The sequence below is a fragment of the Mytilus trossulus genome, chromosome 10, assembly GCF_036588685.1.
Source record: "Mytilus trossulus isolate FHL-02 chromosome 10, PNRI_Mtr1.1.1.hap1, whole genome shotgun sequence".
Lineage (NCBI taxonomy): Eukaryota > Metazoa > Mollusca > Bivalvia > Mytilida > Mytilidae > Mytilus > Mytilus trossulus.
This window is the reverse complement of record NC_086382.1, coordinates 34,464,257-34,481,820: the sequence shown is the minus strand read 5'-3', so window position 1 is coordinate 34,481,820 and position 17,564 is coordinate 34,464,257. Positions and strand designations below refer to the sequence as shown.

The following is a 17,564-nucleotide window of genomic DNA, read 5'->3' as shown; positions in this document are numbered from 1 at the left end:
CCCAGCATTTTGATGTCCCCTCCACAATATCTCTTACAGCAGAGTAAAACTTCTAAAAATTCTTGAAAAAAGAATAAAAACTTTTGTATCTGATTCAATGGGTATTTTTATCAAGAAAATGTATAAAATATTTGTCACTAAGCAACCAACAATCAATCAGTTAAATCTGCATAATTCTAAAGTTATAATTCTATGTCCTGTCATAAGATTTAGTTATAAAGAAGTTATCATAAACAAAACCAGTAACGGAATGTTAAATTGAGCATAATTTATCCTTTTCAGCAAACTTTTTCAGTTTTTCAGTACTCTAAAGCTCCACTTTGATAAATGTTTGTAAAGTTTCCAAATCACAGATTTAGACACAACAAAGATAACCTATTGGATATACATCCTTGAAATGTTTCCAAAATCCTTGTTTTTTAATGCAAATATTTCAAATTTAATACTCTGCAACATCTTTCAACAGATTAGGCAAACAAACTAATCTACAAAAAAATTAGGAAATTCTTCCTTGATGAATACGAATTCTGACTCAAACACTCAAGACAAAAATCAATAACGCTGATTCATCAAGTTATGTAACAGCTTGGGACTCCAATTTCAATATTGGATGTCAGAATATTAAAATCTATAAATACCTGCTATGGAAAAGTTTTAAGAAAAGTACAAAAAACAAAACTTTGTAATCACAATAAATATGATGAAAGGGAGGTAATTCATCTTGAAAAATTATGACAGCTATCTTGAATTACCTCCCATTAGACACTCTTCACAAATACTTCTGTTAAATTGATTGCATGTGTGAAGCTAACAATGCATTTCTTTAATTGCATAACAAATTTCAAATGCATCTTTGTAGTTTTTGCTTAAGCGTGTTGATATGAGAAACTATTTAAAGTTTAAGTGCAAATAAATTAAAATTTACTGCACATACTGCAACCATCTTTCAATTCTAGGGAAGACACATTGTATATTTTATGTACTTAAGGGTCGTCTGGTATCACAGAACAGGATGATTAATTATGTAACTATTACATAATAAGAAGATATAACATTAGTTTTTACAAATTTATTTGAAAGCCTAAAAGATAATGTCCAAATCAATAAAAAGCTTTCAAATGTAAAACAATAAATAGAGATAAATCTCTGAAGGTAATTTAATTTTACTTTTAGTCGGCAATTACTGTTATCAGTTGGAAGGTTTTCAACTTTTTACAATTTTTGTTTACCTCACATGGTGAATTAAACTACTTTAACAAACTGGAATATTGCCACAGGCAAAGGTGTTCTTATAATAACTGTCAAGCATGGTTTTTAAAGGACAAGCTAAGACTTTGTTATAAAGGGAAAACAAATGTAAAAGAAAATGACCAAATGAAGGAGAAGCATATCAAAAAGATGAAATTTTTATTTTTGAGACATTTTCAACTTAAGGTAGTGGAAATTATCAGACCTCATTTCAAATTTGTCAAAAAGTCATAGTATATACCAGTGGCAGATCCAGAACTTTTTATAAGGGGGGGGGTCCACATTTCAACCATGTCAAATTATTTGAAAAATCTGTGACCACTACATGGATTTAAACATTTAAATTTTGAAGTGTCAGGCGTAAGTTACATAAAAACTATTTATATACATTGTAGAAAATATAAATTTTTTTGTACTTGCTACCAAACATGGAACCTTCTGACCTTATGACAAAGACCATTTTGTTTTTTTATAGTTTCTCTGATGTAAACCTGAATGTCTGAACACTGTAAATATAAATCCTACTAAATTACTCACTTAAGTTCTGGTACTGATGACTTGACAGGAGGCTTATAGTGTGAAGCATCTAACTGTTTCAACAAATAACGATTTGACTCCAGTAAACTCTGAAAAATGCAACGTTTTCTTTACTAAATAAAAAGTTAACCAAATCAATTATATTCAGATTACAAGAAATCCAAGGGCTTCAGCAGATGTACTTCTGACCTTTAAGATGACATAGACTTTATGCTAACATTTTATTAATTGGAATGTATTCTGTGGGACATGATTACTGATTGTAATTCTGAAGGGACAATTTCATTACATTCCCAACTTGCAGTTTGTTGAAATCGATCAGACCAATTCTTTAATCAGCAGTTTCTAAAAAAGTTCACACAATTTTTTTCTATTCATATATCATGCCAAAGTTTTCATATTTATGAAGTCAATACAAAATAAATAAAACATATTTTTTAGACTCATCAAAAGTTAAAATAATGGTTGCTGTAAATAATTTTTAAAGTTAGTGACAAACTTACTGGTGTATTCAGTATAGATCTCTGTAACTGTATCATTTTCCTATCTCTTTCTAATCTAGTTTTACTCTGAAATACAACAAATGAAAAATACACATAAATTTTAGATGTTTTAAAGGGTTTTTCATTTTAATTTCATACACAAAAGTTTCTCAGTTCTAAATACCTAATATCTCAGTGTAGTTCTGTTTTTATATATCAATAAACTATGAAAAAGCTTTTCAAGAGTAGATTCCATTTTGGGAAAATTCACAAAAACATTTGCCATAAAAAGAAGTCATTTTACTGATCTCAATTCAGTTCAGATATCATAATATTTTCCGTCTATCTTTCGTTTCGTTACACCTGGTCTGTGCGTCCGTCTGATCTTTCGTTCAATCGTCTGTCGTCCCACTTGAGGTTAAAGTTTTTGGTTGATGAAGTTGAAGTCCAATCAACTTGAAACTTGGTAAACAAGTTCCCTATGATATGATCTTTCAAATTTTAATGCCAAATTAGAGATTTTATCCCATTTTTAAAGTCCACTGAACATAGAAAATGATAGTGCAGATGGGGAATCCTTGTACTTGGGACACATACTTCTTTTTTTCTGATTTAATTATTTTTTTAATGTGTTGGCTGGTGGTGATGGTGGTTCATATTTTTTCTAGGGTGTTTGTCTCATTTTTTCTCTAATTTCTGCAATTAGTTTCTTTAAAAAAAAATGGTATGGAAATAAAAAGGTTTCTGAAAATCACTATTACCTCTTGTATATGTTTGTTGAGAACTTTGAGGTACTGTATAGAATTGGCAAGATCAGCTCTATCCTGGTGACTCTTGGGTGTGTGACATTCAAACCAGCTTAACAAGGTCACATACTCCTGTATACGTCTCCCTGGTAACAGCAGCAGTTCCTGAAGGCTGTAGTGAATGCCAGAATTAAACATACATACTCAATAGTCTAATATTTCTGAAATATCGTACACATATACATCTGACTGCCAGAAATACGAAAAGAACCTCAATAATCAAGTGCTGTATGGAATACAAGTCTTTTTTAGGGTCTGCAATATGTTCTTACTTCAGGTTGAATGATTGTATATAAAGAGACCAGAATATAAGGAATTTTAAATTTCTATATATGTGGACTGAAATTTTTGATATATGCATGGAACTTAAAATAGTTTTTTTTATTCTATGCTTAACATTTAAAGATGTCAATAGTTATTCATATGGATCTTTATTGTAATTCATTAGTAAATAATCATTCAATTGAGAAAATACAAGTTCCATAATGAGGCTGCAAGGATCAAGCTAAACAAAGTCTACTTACGTCATCATTTTAAGTTCTGGGATCCGTTCATTATGTTTAAGGAAAGCTCTAAATGATGGCATGGTTTCTTTTGTTCTCTCTATACATTGTAAAATCACATCGTAATTGTTGACAAAGTTTGTATACAGTTTTAAATGCGTACAAAATTTAACAAAGATGTCTCCTAGACAGGAATTCATTGGATCCCAGTCGCCTGTACGGTTCTTCAAATTTTCCACTAGTTCTCTACAAAAATAAAGGAAAAAGTTTTATTATGAATCAAAAGTCTAAACATGAATGATTAGAATTTTATTACTTATACTTGTTTCAAGATTTTCATAACTGTAAATTGAGTATTTATTGTATGCATTTATCACTGCTATTGATGGACAATCAACACAAAAGCTAATTTTATGATTGCAATTTTAGAAAAAGCTGCAAACAAATGATGCTATTTAAAAGGAGTAGGTCCGGTATGGACTGATTTTGTCCTCAAAATTCAGGTTCATCTAACTAATGATTTTGGACATATATTTAAAAACACTTAAGTGTCTATTTCAATTGATTCAATTAGTTTATGAGAAAAATGAAAGTAGGGGTAAAATAATAACTTACTTGCTAACATCACAGATCATCATTAAGTCTGTGAAAATGATCTGTACATTCTGGTAACTGGCAATAGCTCTAAACATAAAAAAAAATAAAGTTAAGAAAATAATATACTGTCCTTTCTAACAAAATGAGATTTAATCGTGGATCTATAAAAGATAGTTTAGTCTCAATACAATGTGTCTACAGATTTGCTTTTCTTGAAATATGAACAGCAGCATTTTTCATATTTAAGTATTTCATTTCTTAGACAAATTTTCAGCTCATCAAATTAACGAGAAATTACTGTAATTAGATTTTAAGTATTCTACCTAGAACTTCCAAATAAACAACAATGTATAACAGGAAGAAACATCTACAAAAGGATAGACATTAAAACAAAGAAATTATATCAGTTTCAGCCTATGTGTAATTATAGTTACAAAAGCCATGATTGGTTGACACAAATTTAAATTTTTAAGAAATGATGTATCAGATGGTCTGGTCCTTACAAGCCAAGTGGTTGTTTTGTCATTAGTTTTAGAATAAGCTAAACCATGGAAAACACAAAGTAAGAAGTTTTGTGGAAAGTGAACTTAAAAATTGATTGATTGATTGTTGGTGTTTTAAAACCACTTTTAGGCAATTTCGTGATGGCAAGTTTTAATTGGTTGAGGAGGTCAGAATGCATGGAGATAACAAAGACCTGCAATAGGTAAACTGACAATCATAGTCAATTAAGATTGGAACTGAGTGCACCTACACCAGAGGGTTTCAAGCTGACAACCTCAATATTGACTGACTAAAAAAAATATGAAAAAATAAAAAAAAAAGTTTTTCAGATATTCAAAGACACATATACATTAGCAAAAACCCACCTGTTAGAGTTGAGTGAACTTTTGAGAGGTCTGACATAGATATGTTTAATACCCTTCAATATCCTGTAGTATTCTACTTCACTGGAGGTTATCTCTAGAGCTATAGGTGTTCTCTTCTCTGGGTTTTCACTGTACTTCTCAGATGTCTAAAATAATCAAAATCACACTAAACTGCATTTATAACTTTAAAAGAAATAAACATCTGTACAATTAATCTTTTAATATATGTGTGTGTTCAACTCAGTTATTTTTTTGTTGTTGTTACTTTTGATTATGTCACAAGTATAATGTTATGTATATGACAATTACAGATTATTATTTAATTAAGAAATGGCAAAACATGACATTTATCGCCTTTTTCTTGGAATTATTAATAAATTATCTAGACTCAAGGTAAGTTTGAAAGCTTAGCAGTAATTACACTTGTCTATTATTGAAAACAATATATGTGACTTCTTGATTTACATTTTGTTTTTGTTTCACTAAACCCAATCCATAATTGTTTGGGTATAAGTGCATAGGCCAAAACAGTAACAGAATATCAAAGATCAACAAAAGTTCAAGTTCTAAAATAAACAGTCTAGAAACTAATGTAGTAGTGGTTGCATATATCAAACAGCTTAAATGAACTCTCAACATATCACGTCTTATTGCCAGAAGTAACACAGACCTCTGCTCCTCTCAGATTGAATGGATAAAACATTGATAGCGAAACATGTTGTGTGACTTACTAGTTAGTCAGAAACACAGTTATTAATTTCTCACATTGAATAAAATTCCTTAAAAAGTACAAACTCTTCACAGAATAAGATTATGTAGCAATATCAAGTAAGGAGTATCACAAAATAAGATTTCCTATCATTTTCTTAGTTTACATGTTTAACCAAGGATAATAAAAGATTTTCATCAATATCTTAAATCTTACAAGTCTTTGATATCTTCCTGGGGCCATCGTCATACTACCAAATGTCACTCTTAGATTCTCTGTTTGTCTAATCATTTTCTTTTTCTTTTCTCTCCTCTGTCTTCTCTGCACATCTTTCTCACTTCTTTCTGTCTGTGCCTTTTCAGATACAGGAGAATCAACTGAATATAAAAAAAGAATCATCTTTATTTTTATTTCATGCATGAAAAATTGAAAATGAAGTTATCTACATGACAAAAAGTATGTCATATGCAGAATTAAACAAAATTGTAATATTGTAACAAGTATTAATCAAGATCTTATCTGCAAGACAGTTGACTCATTGGGCACTCATAAAAATTATTCTTACTTTTATAGTTCATGAAATTCTTGTAAACCTTCAAATTTAAAACAAATGTTTTATTTATTTGAATGGCTAAGTTTTACTATTAAATAAGTGTGTGTGTGTGATTTTTTTAGTAAAGGAAATTCTTTTTTATTGTTAACAAAATCTTCAAAAATGTCTTACATGGTCTCATGGTCTCTCCATCCCCAACAGAATCCTTGTATTCTGTACGTGGTTTCAAGGTCTCCCCATCCTCTACAAAAGCTGGGTCCTCTTCATCATCTTTATGTTCCTTCTCAGCATGACCATTAATTTTCTCAACCTCCTCATCAGGTGTGGGGCCTCTATCTTCCTCATCCTCCTCATCTGATTGGTCATAGTCATCATGTGACACCTGTTGGTAAAAGTTCAATATTCATGTAGTTGCTTCCAACAATAAATTAAAAGAAAAATGCTGACTTGATTTTGGAAAATTTACTTTGGAATGTGTGTATACAAAATGGACATGCTCACTTTACGACAATATTATTGACCAAATAAAACAAATAAAATTTAACTATTACTTTAATTACCAAGAAGCTGATCTTAGCACATAAAATTAATATTGATTGTTGAATCATGAAAAAGAAGTTATAAATGGTCAGGTGACCCATCTAAAATGAAGTGCCATCTTTAAAATTGATGCAGAGTTACTTACCCTTTGTTGTGTTGAGGTAAATGTCAAGTCTTCCACTCCAGCTTTATTAAGCAGAAACTTTCCCAAAAATTCTAGTGGATTCACCTAAGAATAAAGAAACTAAATTTATAATAACTTCAGAAATATTTGCAACATTCTTAATACTACGAAAGTGTTACAGGATAGTATTGCAGTAATTAATGAATTTCTATTCTGATTGCACTGTTGTATGCAGTATTTCTTGTGTTAAATATCAATATGACCATAAAATAGACCCAGTAAATTTTCATTTAATATTTAAATGGAACAAAAATACTACTGCATTTATTCAGAGAATACATTTCATTGGTCATAAAATAGAGGAAAATGAATTTTACTTAGGGCTATTCCAGAAAAAAATGTATGGGGGGGGGGGGGGGGGGGGGTTGAAAGGCACATTGTATTAATAATACATGGGTGATGGGTATCAGAGCAACTTTCACACTACAATTCTCAATTACAATTGTCTTGGTGGCTGGTGCTGACAAAAACTGCCCCCCCCCCCCCCATACATATTTTCTGGAATAGCCCTCATCATTTTGTATGTAATTTAATATCTGCAGATCTATTCATCCCAATGTATTGCACCTTGTGTATTCTATTCTAATTCGTTGAAAATCTATTTTTTTTATATTATATCTGTATGGCATTACAGACATTGTTTAAGTAAAGTAACTTGTATTCACATTTCTATGACACAGAAACTTTTAAGTAAGGTTATATGTATTGATATCTTTCTGACACAGAAACTAAGTTTCTACAAAAACTAAATTAAAAGGCTTACAGAATCATTTTCTCCTAACTCTAGTAAAGCTTCTGACAATGTCTTGGTAATATCTTTGTTTCCATGGATTCTGGTCTGTCCCATTACATCAAATACTATCTGACCTGCAAAACATACATTTCAAATGTAACTTTTGTAAGCTGAAAGTACAGAATCAGTAAACTTTAAATTTACTTAGAAGACTTTAAATTTGCAATTAAAACAGCATATGATAAGTTATTTCAAGAGATTTGTATATCTCCATGTTTCTTTTTCTTTGTCCAATAAGTTGATGCATATTTTTGACAACCTGTCTATCTTTGAAGTTATGTTTAAAAATATCATCAAGTTGTTGTGGATCACTATCCTAGACAATCAATTTTTTTTTAATTTAAAAAAACAACCATACAAAATGACTAGATGCTAGCAACTAAATAAAAAATATCCATTCAAACTTTGAACAATTGGGTATATTTAGAAACCAAACTTCTCCTTCCAAATTCATGTAAATTTGTGACAACATACAATATCCCTCCCCTTTTCATGTTTATATTGTTCAAAATCAGTGCATATATCTACTCTTACCTGTAAGCTGTGACACTATGTCCTTGTGTGTCCTATCAAAGAATGGTGTCAGTTGTTCCTTACAAACCCTCAGAGCTTCCTTGGCCTGTCCTGCAGTGTTAGCCCACACATCAAGTTTACTTTGACAGAAATAGGCTGTCGTTGGAGAACCTTCAGCATATGGTAAAAGCCATTCTGTGTTAACTAAAGGAACAGAAATAAATGGATAAGTTTAATAGTAAGGCCAGGGTTTTTAGCCCACACATCAAGTTTACTTTGACAGAAATAGGCTGTCGTTGGTGAACCTTCAGCATATGGTAAAAGCCACTCTGTGTTAACTAAAGGAACAGAAATGGATGGATAAGTTTAATAGTAAGGCCAGGGTTTTTAGCCCACACATCAAGTTTACTTTGACAGAAATAGGCTATCATTGGTGAACCTTCAGCATAGGGTAAAAGCCACTCTGTGTTAACTAAAGGAACAGAAATGGAGGGATATGTTTAAGTCTAAGTCAAATAAACTGCAATAATTAATCTGAATTTTCTTTTACAGAAAATGTAATAATTTGTAAAATAACCTGTTCATTAAATTTCTATGTTGTTAAAAGCAATTACATATAACTAGATATCAGGAAATACAAGTACTCCAAGATCAGTACTGTGAGTCTTTTAACTTAACATATATTTTTTTTTGTCCTTTGTGTAAATCTGATTTCCAAATGAAGTTACTTTTGTTTGCGAGTTTTGCTATTACAACCCTGTTTGAGGAGAGTTGAGTGGTCATAAACATGTTAACCCTGCCATATTTTATATGGGCCTGTCCCAAGTCAGGAGTCTGTACCTCAGTGGTGGGTTTCTGTCGGTCATATTTGTTTTTAGTTGATTATTTTCTCAAAAATCAGGCCCTTTTTTTTAAAGTTTGAATTGTTTCACATTTTGCTATGTCTTGGCCTTTTATATTCTATACAGTTTGATTTGTACAATGTTGAAGGACAAAAGTAATTCTGTTTTTGTTTATATCATAGTAATTCCCACTCGATTGGATAATTGTCTCCTTGATAGTCATTCAACATATCCTTATTTCATAAGCGTATACAATATTTCAGGTTTTAAAATCAAAATGATTGTGTCAACAAAAAAACGATACTGAAACTATATTCCTTACTAGCTATAGTTTATGAAGTACTTACTATGATTATACTGTCCAATAATACCAGTAGGACTGGAGAAAAATACACCGGTCAATCTGGTCAGCTGAATCAGCAGGTCTAATCCTGGTTCTACAAAATAGAAAAGATAGAGTGACAAACAACTTTCTGGTCTTATGGTAATATAGTCTTTATAACCAATGTATAGCTTTATCCATTTTTGGCCAAAAAAATGCCAGAAAATCAGTGTTTTACACTCCTCCCACATATGCTTAATATTACTATTACATACCCATATACACAATCATTGGAAAGATAAACAATATAGACAAGTACCAAAACTATTATCTAACTTGCATTACTTGGTTGATTGGCTCCACAGATTTTCTATATGTTACTAAGTTTTTTTGGGGTAAATCTGTGTTTTATTTGACTATCTAACTGATGTTAAACACTCTAACATTATAAATTCAAATAAGATTTTTTTTCTCCTAATTATAAATTTAAAGCATCATTTTGAACCTGGTGATCTTTTGTTATGCAAAACAAAAAATCATTGTAGTGAAAGTTCTTTATTTCTCAAGGTTAAGAGGAACTATTTGGTCACATGAAAAAGTAAGCACTAAAACTACAAACAATCTGTTATTTTTTTCTTCACAGTTCAAGAGCATTAAATGTAATGACAGCAAGTAAATAACTTTATGTCATTAACAAACTGATTGATTATTGGTGTTTAATGCCACTTTTAGTACTCTTTGTCATATCATGGAAGCCATGGTGCCAGGTGAGAATCATCAACCTTGGTCAGGAAAAATAACAATCCCAGTCAACTCAGATTGGAGTTTAACTTACTTGCCTTGTCAGGGTTCAAACTCACAACCTTGTTGTAAAAAATAAATTGGAAATTATTGGAACTTCATTTCCATTCACTATATCATTTATTTTTTCTATGAATAAATCATATGCATACATTATCGACTATTATAAACCTGTTATGAAAAATTGTTTCTCACCAGAAGCAGCCATTGGACTGAATATATGGAACTGTCCTCCATCACTCTCATCTACAATGTGACTGGCAACATCTTCAAAGAACTCTCTTACAATGGCAAGGTCAAAAGTCTCTGCATTCACAGAACAATTCTCCACTAGTTTTATATCTCCTGGCTGTTCATAATGAGTAAATATTCCTATACTCCTATAATAAACAGTTTTTGTTAGTCTTGTATGAATTTTAATTTTAATTTCTTTTATATATTTCAGAGTTTAGTATGACATCCATTATCATTCAACTAGTACACATTTTTGTTTATGGGCCAGCTGAAGCACACTTCCAGTGCAGGATTTTATCCCTGTATTGAAGACTCATTGGTGGCATTCATCTGTTTTCTGCTCTTTGGTCCTGTTGTTGTCTCTTTGACACATTCCCAATATTTCCATTCTCAATTTCATTTGATAAAATTAGATTTTTTTTTATGCCAAAATAGATACACCTTGTTGACACAATATTCACTCAAAATCATAATTTGGCATTTACATTATTATATTAACTTTATATTTAACAAAAGTACAAAATTTCAAGTTGATGTGGCCACCTTCAATTTAACCTATCTTAAACCAAAATTTAATCTGAATAGGCTGGACAGACAGACAGACCAATAAACATGATATTACCCTTCAACTATGGTAGTTGGGGCATCAAAATAAGTAGGGCACCTATTTCCATTCACACCACAGTATTCCACAATTAGTTTTGGCTTTGACAAACATCTTACAACTGTTAAATAAGATTTCTATGTACAAAATAAACAGAAATCTCTCATAACAGTAAAACATAGTTTCGAAATTATAAGAAACACCTTGAAATGTGAACTTTCCATTTTTGTGTTTTTATGAACAAATGTGTAAATGAAGTGGAACAATTCATTAAACCTTACCATGAAGTGTATTTATGTAGAAAGCCTGTTAATGCTCCGTCTCAAAACACATTCCAAGTATTTGACATAACTTACTTAGCTCTTCTCCCATCTAATTCTTTCTGTAATTTGAACATCAAAGTTTGTGCTGTAGTTCCCTCATATTCATATACTATAGGTATCACTCCAAACAGGACAGCATCCACTATCAACTGTAAACAAACATTGAGAAATCTATTTTACAATTTTCTTCACTCAAACAGTCATAAATTTTCAAAGTGTCTATCTTGTAGAGTACATTTAGTATTGTTTAATGTTGTTTCACAATATTGATGTTAATCAATTTAATTGTTGTTGCTCTTTTTTATTTAGATTATTACAAGATTATTCAACAAGGATTCATTTCAACTTTTAAAAAAATATGGACTTACTAGTATTTCTGATTCATTCAAACATTGAAATTAACTATAAGGATGTAAAAAAAATTTTTTTTATGCCTTAGCCATTGTGATATTTATCTGTATTTTACACCTACCCCAACATTCATAAAAAAAAAGAGAACAGCAAAATAACAGATATAAGCATAAATATCATGTAAATATCAACAACATCTCAAATAAAAACTGTCCAGCTAACTTTTGTGCATTACTCAAAAAGACTATTTCAGGTCAGACCCTTACTTTAAAAAGAACTCAGGGTTTTATGCTTGTGCATTCCCCTATCACCAATAAAACTGTTGACTATGAAATTCACATTAGGAAGGGAAAATGGTACATGTACCAAATTAAAAAAAAAATAAGCATTAATTAAAAGAAACTGAAAGCTGTAACTTTTCAACCATTATCACTATTTTAAAAGATCATTATGCCAGAGCAATTAACAATTTTACAATACAGGAATTAAGCACATGTATACTTACATCGGCAGCAGGAACTCTGGATGATATAAACACCACCCTAGGAGCATCAGTGACAGCCAAATCCCCAGCCACACCCATTGTATGTTGTGTAACCATCAGACCTTTGTATAATGTCATGGCATTCATTGTATCCATAACTCCCCCTGTTCTGTCTTGTCTAAAAAAAAAATACAAATTATTAGCAATAGAAATATCTTGTGCAATGTTTACTGTATGTTGTATGTAACAGTATCTCCATTGAAATTTAACAACAACTCAGTGTCTCAATTAATGAAAAAAATAACTACATGCACTTAAAAACATTAAAAGCAAAGGAACAGTGCTTTCATTGCTGTTATACATCTTAAAGTCATAGTGTCAGTGAATGAGGTCTTCAACAACATGGAGCAAAAACCCTAATTGCAAGTTGAACCACCAGTTTGAGTAGATGTTTTTTTAGCATATTCTATAATTGATTTTAATATAAATGTTACATTATTCACTCTATTGTACAACTTTTTTTCTCCTCGGAAAAAGTTTTTTTAACATTTTTTACCCCAAGTATAAGCAAAAGACATGTACCTTATAATTTGGACAAGTTTGTATAGAACAGTTAGCTTTTCATAAATTCTAAAGTTGCTTTGCTTCTAATCCAATTCTAATATGTAATCTTTCAAAATTTGGAAGAGAACACTTTTCAAAATTAGCTTGCAGAAAGGGATGCTTGTGCAAGGAATGTCAGTTTTTGGTGCATTATAAGCTTTTTGTTTATTTGAGGGTTCTTTTTTTTAGGGGCTGGGTATTTAATTCTGGACAATATTTACTTTCTCCCTGATAAACTTCTGTTGTGACAGTGTTGTAGATAAAAAATTATGTTCATTATGACTTTGTTCCAAGGAGGTAAGGGCCGAGTTGGCCTCAAATTTCAGGTTTATCTATCGAAAGATTTTGGACACTTTTTAAACACTACAGTGTCTATTTCAAATGATTCAAATAGTTATGTGGAAGATTTTAATTGATTTAGTCATTAAAAATGCTCCGATTCAAGCTTAAATATGAAAAATCTATCAAATATGCAAAAAAACATTGCTTTTCAGATAGTTTTTGTCAAAAATGAAAGTGGCCGCATCCATGTTCATCCTCAACCTTTACATATGTTATGTATTATCACCAAATACATCTTACATTTCAATATTATGAATGAACACGAATGTGGCCACTTTCATTTCAGACAGAAACCGTCTAAAATTCCACTAAAATGCTCAAATTGTGAAGATTTCAGTAATTTAGCATGATTTAATGATGCTAGTACCCGCTATATGTGCATTGTATTGTAAAAAACAGCCCATATTTATGTAGCAGAAGCATTCTACTTTCCATTAAATAGCCAAAAGATTACATTTTCACAATTTTGTAAAACTGCTATATTTTTGGGCCAAAAAGGGGTCTTACTCCTTTAAGTTCAACTATTGTTAAATTTTATGCAGGATTTTTTTTTATCATAATGACACTTACTTGGTATAAACTTTCTCTGGTGGTTGCCAGCCTGTAAACACCAATTCTTTCTTTCGTTTCTCTTGCATGTTCTCCAAGTCCATAACTTCTGATAACCCTCGTCTCTGTGATGTATGTTTAAGATCAAGTTCATCACCAGCCTGGAATCATATTTATCAGGAAAATAACAATAATCATTAAAATCATCATCAACTTCTTCTTGACTTGAAAAAAAGCTGTGTCAACATTTTGCATATATTTTATATTTCAAAGAAGATATTGAATTGAAAATCATATTGTATTTTTTTTTCGAATAATAATACAGGCAATCAATTTTTTTTTAGCTGTGCTTAGATGTCATTTATATTTTTCAAACAAATCACTCAATAAAATTGAGAACGGAAATGGGGAATGTGCCAAAGAGACCCGACCATAGAGAAGAAAACAGCAGATGGTCACCAACAGGTCTTCAATGCAACAAGAAATTCCCGCACCCAGAGTCAGCTGGCCCTATACAACTATATATATACTAGCTCAGTGATAATGAACGCTGTACTAAACTCCAAATTGTACACAAGAAACAAAGTTAAAATAATACAAGACTAACTTCATCAAAATTAAAACAACCTTGAGCAAAAACCAAAGTCATTAACCTGAAGCTGATAGACCAACAGATAGAAGGACAGACAAACCGACAACCAGAATATAAATTTTTACTGACCCATTTAGGACAATTTTAGAAAAAACATGCGGAAAACACTTTCTGAGTTGCTAACATTTTAAATAAGCCTCAGGAATTATATACTAAATAAATTCATCCATATATTATGCTGAAAAGGTGTAGGAGCCAATGTCAGAGTCAAAGACAAATTTTACAATGTCAAATTCAGTGACAGAATCTTAAATTGTCACACCTCCAATTCCCTTAAATTACAAACTTACAGTTAAAGCCCTGTGTCCTTCTCTTCTGGTCACTGACTGCAAGCCTGGTTCAAAGTTAAGAGATTGAGTAACAGCATCTTCATGACGTTTCCTTGGGATCCCCCATTTATTGTGTAGCACCAATGCAGATTTAGGCAGTTTGGGATCATTAGCATTAACTCCGTTAAGAAATGCATAGAACGATTTTTCAAGGTCATGTGGTTTCATTGAGGTTCCTTGCCATGGAGGTCGTACATCCATGTTTCGTCCTGAAAAATATTTCTGAAGGTTACTAAGGTCATAATAAAATAATTATTGTTCTGACATATTTCAACCACTCAACAAATATGACTGAATAACTTTGTAAAAATTAAAAACAAATAAAAAAAAATATAAATTAAAAATTAATTAATGCCTTTGATAGTTTTATAATCTGAAACCAAAGAAATAAAACAACCTTAAATTGCTAAAAACTAAAAACATTTCTTAAATCATTCATTCAAAAATTATGATGTCACATTTACCCTTTTTCCAAACTGGTTCATTTCACCTGACTGTTTCACTCTGAATTTTTAAATCAAGTCTCATGTACTTTTATAACAATTTCATATGACAACTGTCAATCATTTTATTTATAGTAACAAAAACCTCAAGGTTGTCTATTTAAGCATGCTTTTCATGAAGTGTCAACAGAGTTAAAAGTACATCTGACCCGATAGAAGTGCAAATGAAATATACATTTTCTGCATGATTTCTATGGGATTATTTCATCACAATAAGATCTTCAAGTGACCTAAATTCTTGATAAAATTGAAATTAACATAATTTCATTGTTTCTAAAAATATGCAATTAGGATAAAAAAAAAGACTTTTTTTGTTTTCAAAATTCCAATAGGGAACATACTTTATATAATTGTTTAAATAAACCATGCCTATTGGTTTATTTAAACAATTATAAAAAAAAGAGTTGAAATAAAGCAAATGCACTTAATTGTCAATTCCTATCTAAAGAAAAGAAATTGATGCTTCAATTTCATAGGGACAATACATTACAAGCATTTTAAAAGAATTCTCAATTATTTTTTTTACTTCTAATAAAGTTTAAGATCAATTATCTTAACCAAGGCAGATTAATATTGGCTCTTGTTTCATTCATATAAATTATTATTTTCTTTATTGTAGTGAAATACAGAAAACCAAAGCCTTGCATTAAAGCAAAAAACTTTATTATCTGTGTTGCATATTTCTTAAAATGTTATAAGAAGTTTCTTATGGATGGTTGAGATCCAAAATAGTGCATTGTCTTTTATTTTAAAACAGTCCTAGTTAGTCACAGAAATAAATGTGAACAAAATTTGTTTGTAAATGTAATACATACGACTAGAGTTTGGAGATAGTCTTCCTGATTTGCTTCTTTTGACCTTTGTATACTGTTTGTCAAAGTTCATCTCTACTGTTCTAAATCCATATCTTGCATCAATGTCCTTCAAATAAAAAATAATATGTATACAATGTATTCAAATGGCATTATGCAAATGCATTAAACATTAAAACCTTTTAATAGGATCAGGCCCTCTTTTTCACAAGGGAAACAAATAGTTTGTAGACAAGTGAGATTTTTTGTTCATGCTCAAACAAACCAAAAAATAATCAAAATATATCAACAGCATCTAAAATATTTACCCAAAAAAAGCATTTAAATTTAATACAGTAATCATGATAATAGCAAACTGTGGAACTATTATCTATTGACGTTAAAAAATCACTTAATCATTGGATGAATTTTTATCATTTGTTATCAGGTATCTCTCCTTTCATTGTGGTTTTGGGAAATGGTAAGCAAATTCCACAAAATTTGTTAAATTGGATACAATCAGGTTTATATGTATTTTGTTTATTTGAGAATTAGGTGCTAAAAAGTTACAATACATTAAATTAGAATAAATTTCACAAAAAAAAATTAATGTTAGTTTTATACCTTGTCAGAGCCTGTAGAATAATCAAATGTCTTTACACATCCACCAAAATGTCTTTTCCAGGCTCCAAATTCCCAATCTGGTGGCTTATACCTCAGAAACCATCCAAGCTTCATACATTTTGGCTGCCATATTACATCCTATGAAATATTATGTAGAATTAAAATGACATGAGAACTTATAAATTTAAAATTAGGCTTGTGGGAGTTGACAAAAACTTTTTAAATTCATTTATAAATTTAAAAAGAAATTTTCTAATGAATTCTTTTGCCAGTGATTTAGGCAGCTAAATTATTTATTTTTTACAGTATTTATTACTTTTTGATAGAATACCAAAGATGTGACATTTTTTTCTAAAAATATCCTAACATTAAATTAATGGACCTTCTCAAGAAAACACATTATTGCAAACTATTTAAAAAAAGTTATAACATTAGAGCCTAGAAATGAGAAATAACTTTTTACTTTTATTCAAAACTTATCTAAAAAAAAAGACTGTTTTGCCATCTCCGGAAATGCTTTTTGAACACCAAATCTGTATAAATGCATGATCAACTTTTAAACCAAAAAGAGACTTTTAACCAAGAATTTGTAAAGCTAGTTTATCCCTTTTCTGTACCTGTTCACTAAGGAATTTCCAGTGCCAACACGCCTGAGCTGCTCTACACAAACTCTTAGGCTCTAGGTAAGAAAATATATACATTGACAAGAATGCTGGAAGTACTGTAGTGAAGTCTAGATGTTGGAGGGGGACTTTCTCTTGGAACCAGTCCTGTATAAATCTGTACTGTGACCTTCTACACTGCTGAAACACCATGTCAAAAAATCTCTTCCTCTGGGTGTCTGTCCATAGGTCAAACTGGAACAGAAATATAACA

At 30.7% G+C, this 17,564-nt stretch overlaps 1 protein-coding gene across 1 annotated transcript in view; it reads right to left on the bottom strand.

The window, feature by feature from the left end:
• Nucleotides 1-17,564, bottom strand: part of LOC134687256 (epithelial cell-transforming sequence 2 oncogene-like) — a 75,046-nt gene that overhangs the window by 42,252 nt on the left and 15,230 nt on the right. Inside the window, exons 4-24 of the mRNA XM_063547400.1 lie at nucleotides 17,306-17,545; nucleotides 16,689-16,826; nucleotides 16,089-16,194; nucleotides 14,732-14,979; nucleotides 13,811-13,950; nucleotides 12,317-12,473; nucleotides 11,494-11,609; nucleotides 10,495-10,679; nucleotides 9,524-9,613; nucleotides 8,774-8,806; nucleotides 8,356-8,505; nucleotides 7,792-7,895; nucleotides 6,990-7,073; nucleotides 6,476-6,686; nucleotides 5,968-6,128; nucleotides 5,043-5,188; nucleotides 4,192-4,260; nucleotides 3,598-3,822; nucleotides 3,029-3,185; nucleotides 2,289-2,354; nucleotides 1,786-1,874 (exon numbers count right to left, since the gene is read on the bottom strand). Coding sequence (XP_063403470.1) covers nucleotides 1,786-1,874; nucleotides 2,289-2,354; nucleotides 3,029-3,185; nucleotides 3,598-3,822; nucleotides 4,192-4,260; nucleotides 5,043-5,188; nucleotides 5,968-6,128; nucleotides 6,476-6,686; nucleotides 6,990-7,073; nucleotides 7,792-7,895; nucleotides 8,356-8,505; nucleotides 8,774-8,806; nucleotides 9,524-9,613; nucleotides 10,495-10,679; nucleotides 11,494-11,609; nucleotides 12,317-12,473; nucleotides 13,811-13,950; nucleotides 14,732-14,979; nucleotides 16,089-16,194; nucleotides 16,689-16,826; nucleotides 17,306-17,545 — 2,915 coding nt within the window. The remainder of the gene's footprint in view (nucleotides 1-1,785; nucleotides 1,875-2,288; nucleotides 2,355-3,028; nucleotides 3,186-3,597; nucleotides 3,823-4,191; nucleotides 4,261-5,042; nucleotides 5,189-5,967; nucleotides 6,129-6,475; nucleotides 6,687-6,989; nucleotides 7,074-7,791; nucleotides 7,896-8,355; nucleotides 8,506-8,773; nucleotides 8,807-9,523; nucleotides 9,614-10,494; nucleotides 10,680-11,493; nucleotides 11,610-12,316; nucleotides 12,474-13,810; nucleotides 13,951-14,731; nucleotides 14,980-16,088; nucleotides 16,195-16,688; nucleotides 16,827-17,305; nucleotides 17,546-17,564) is intronic.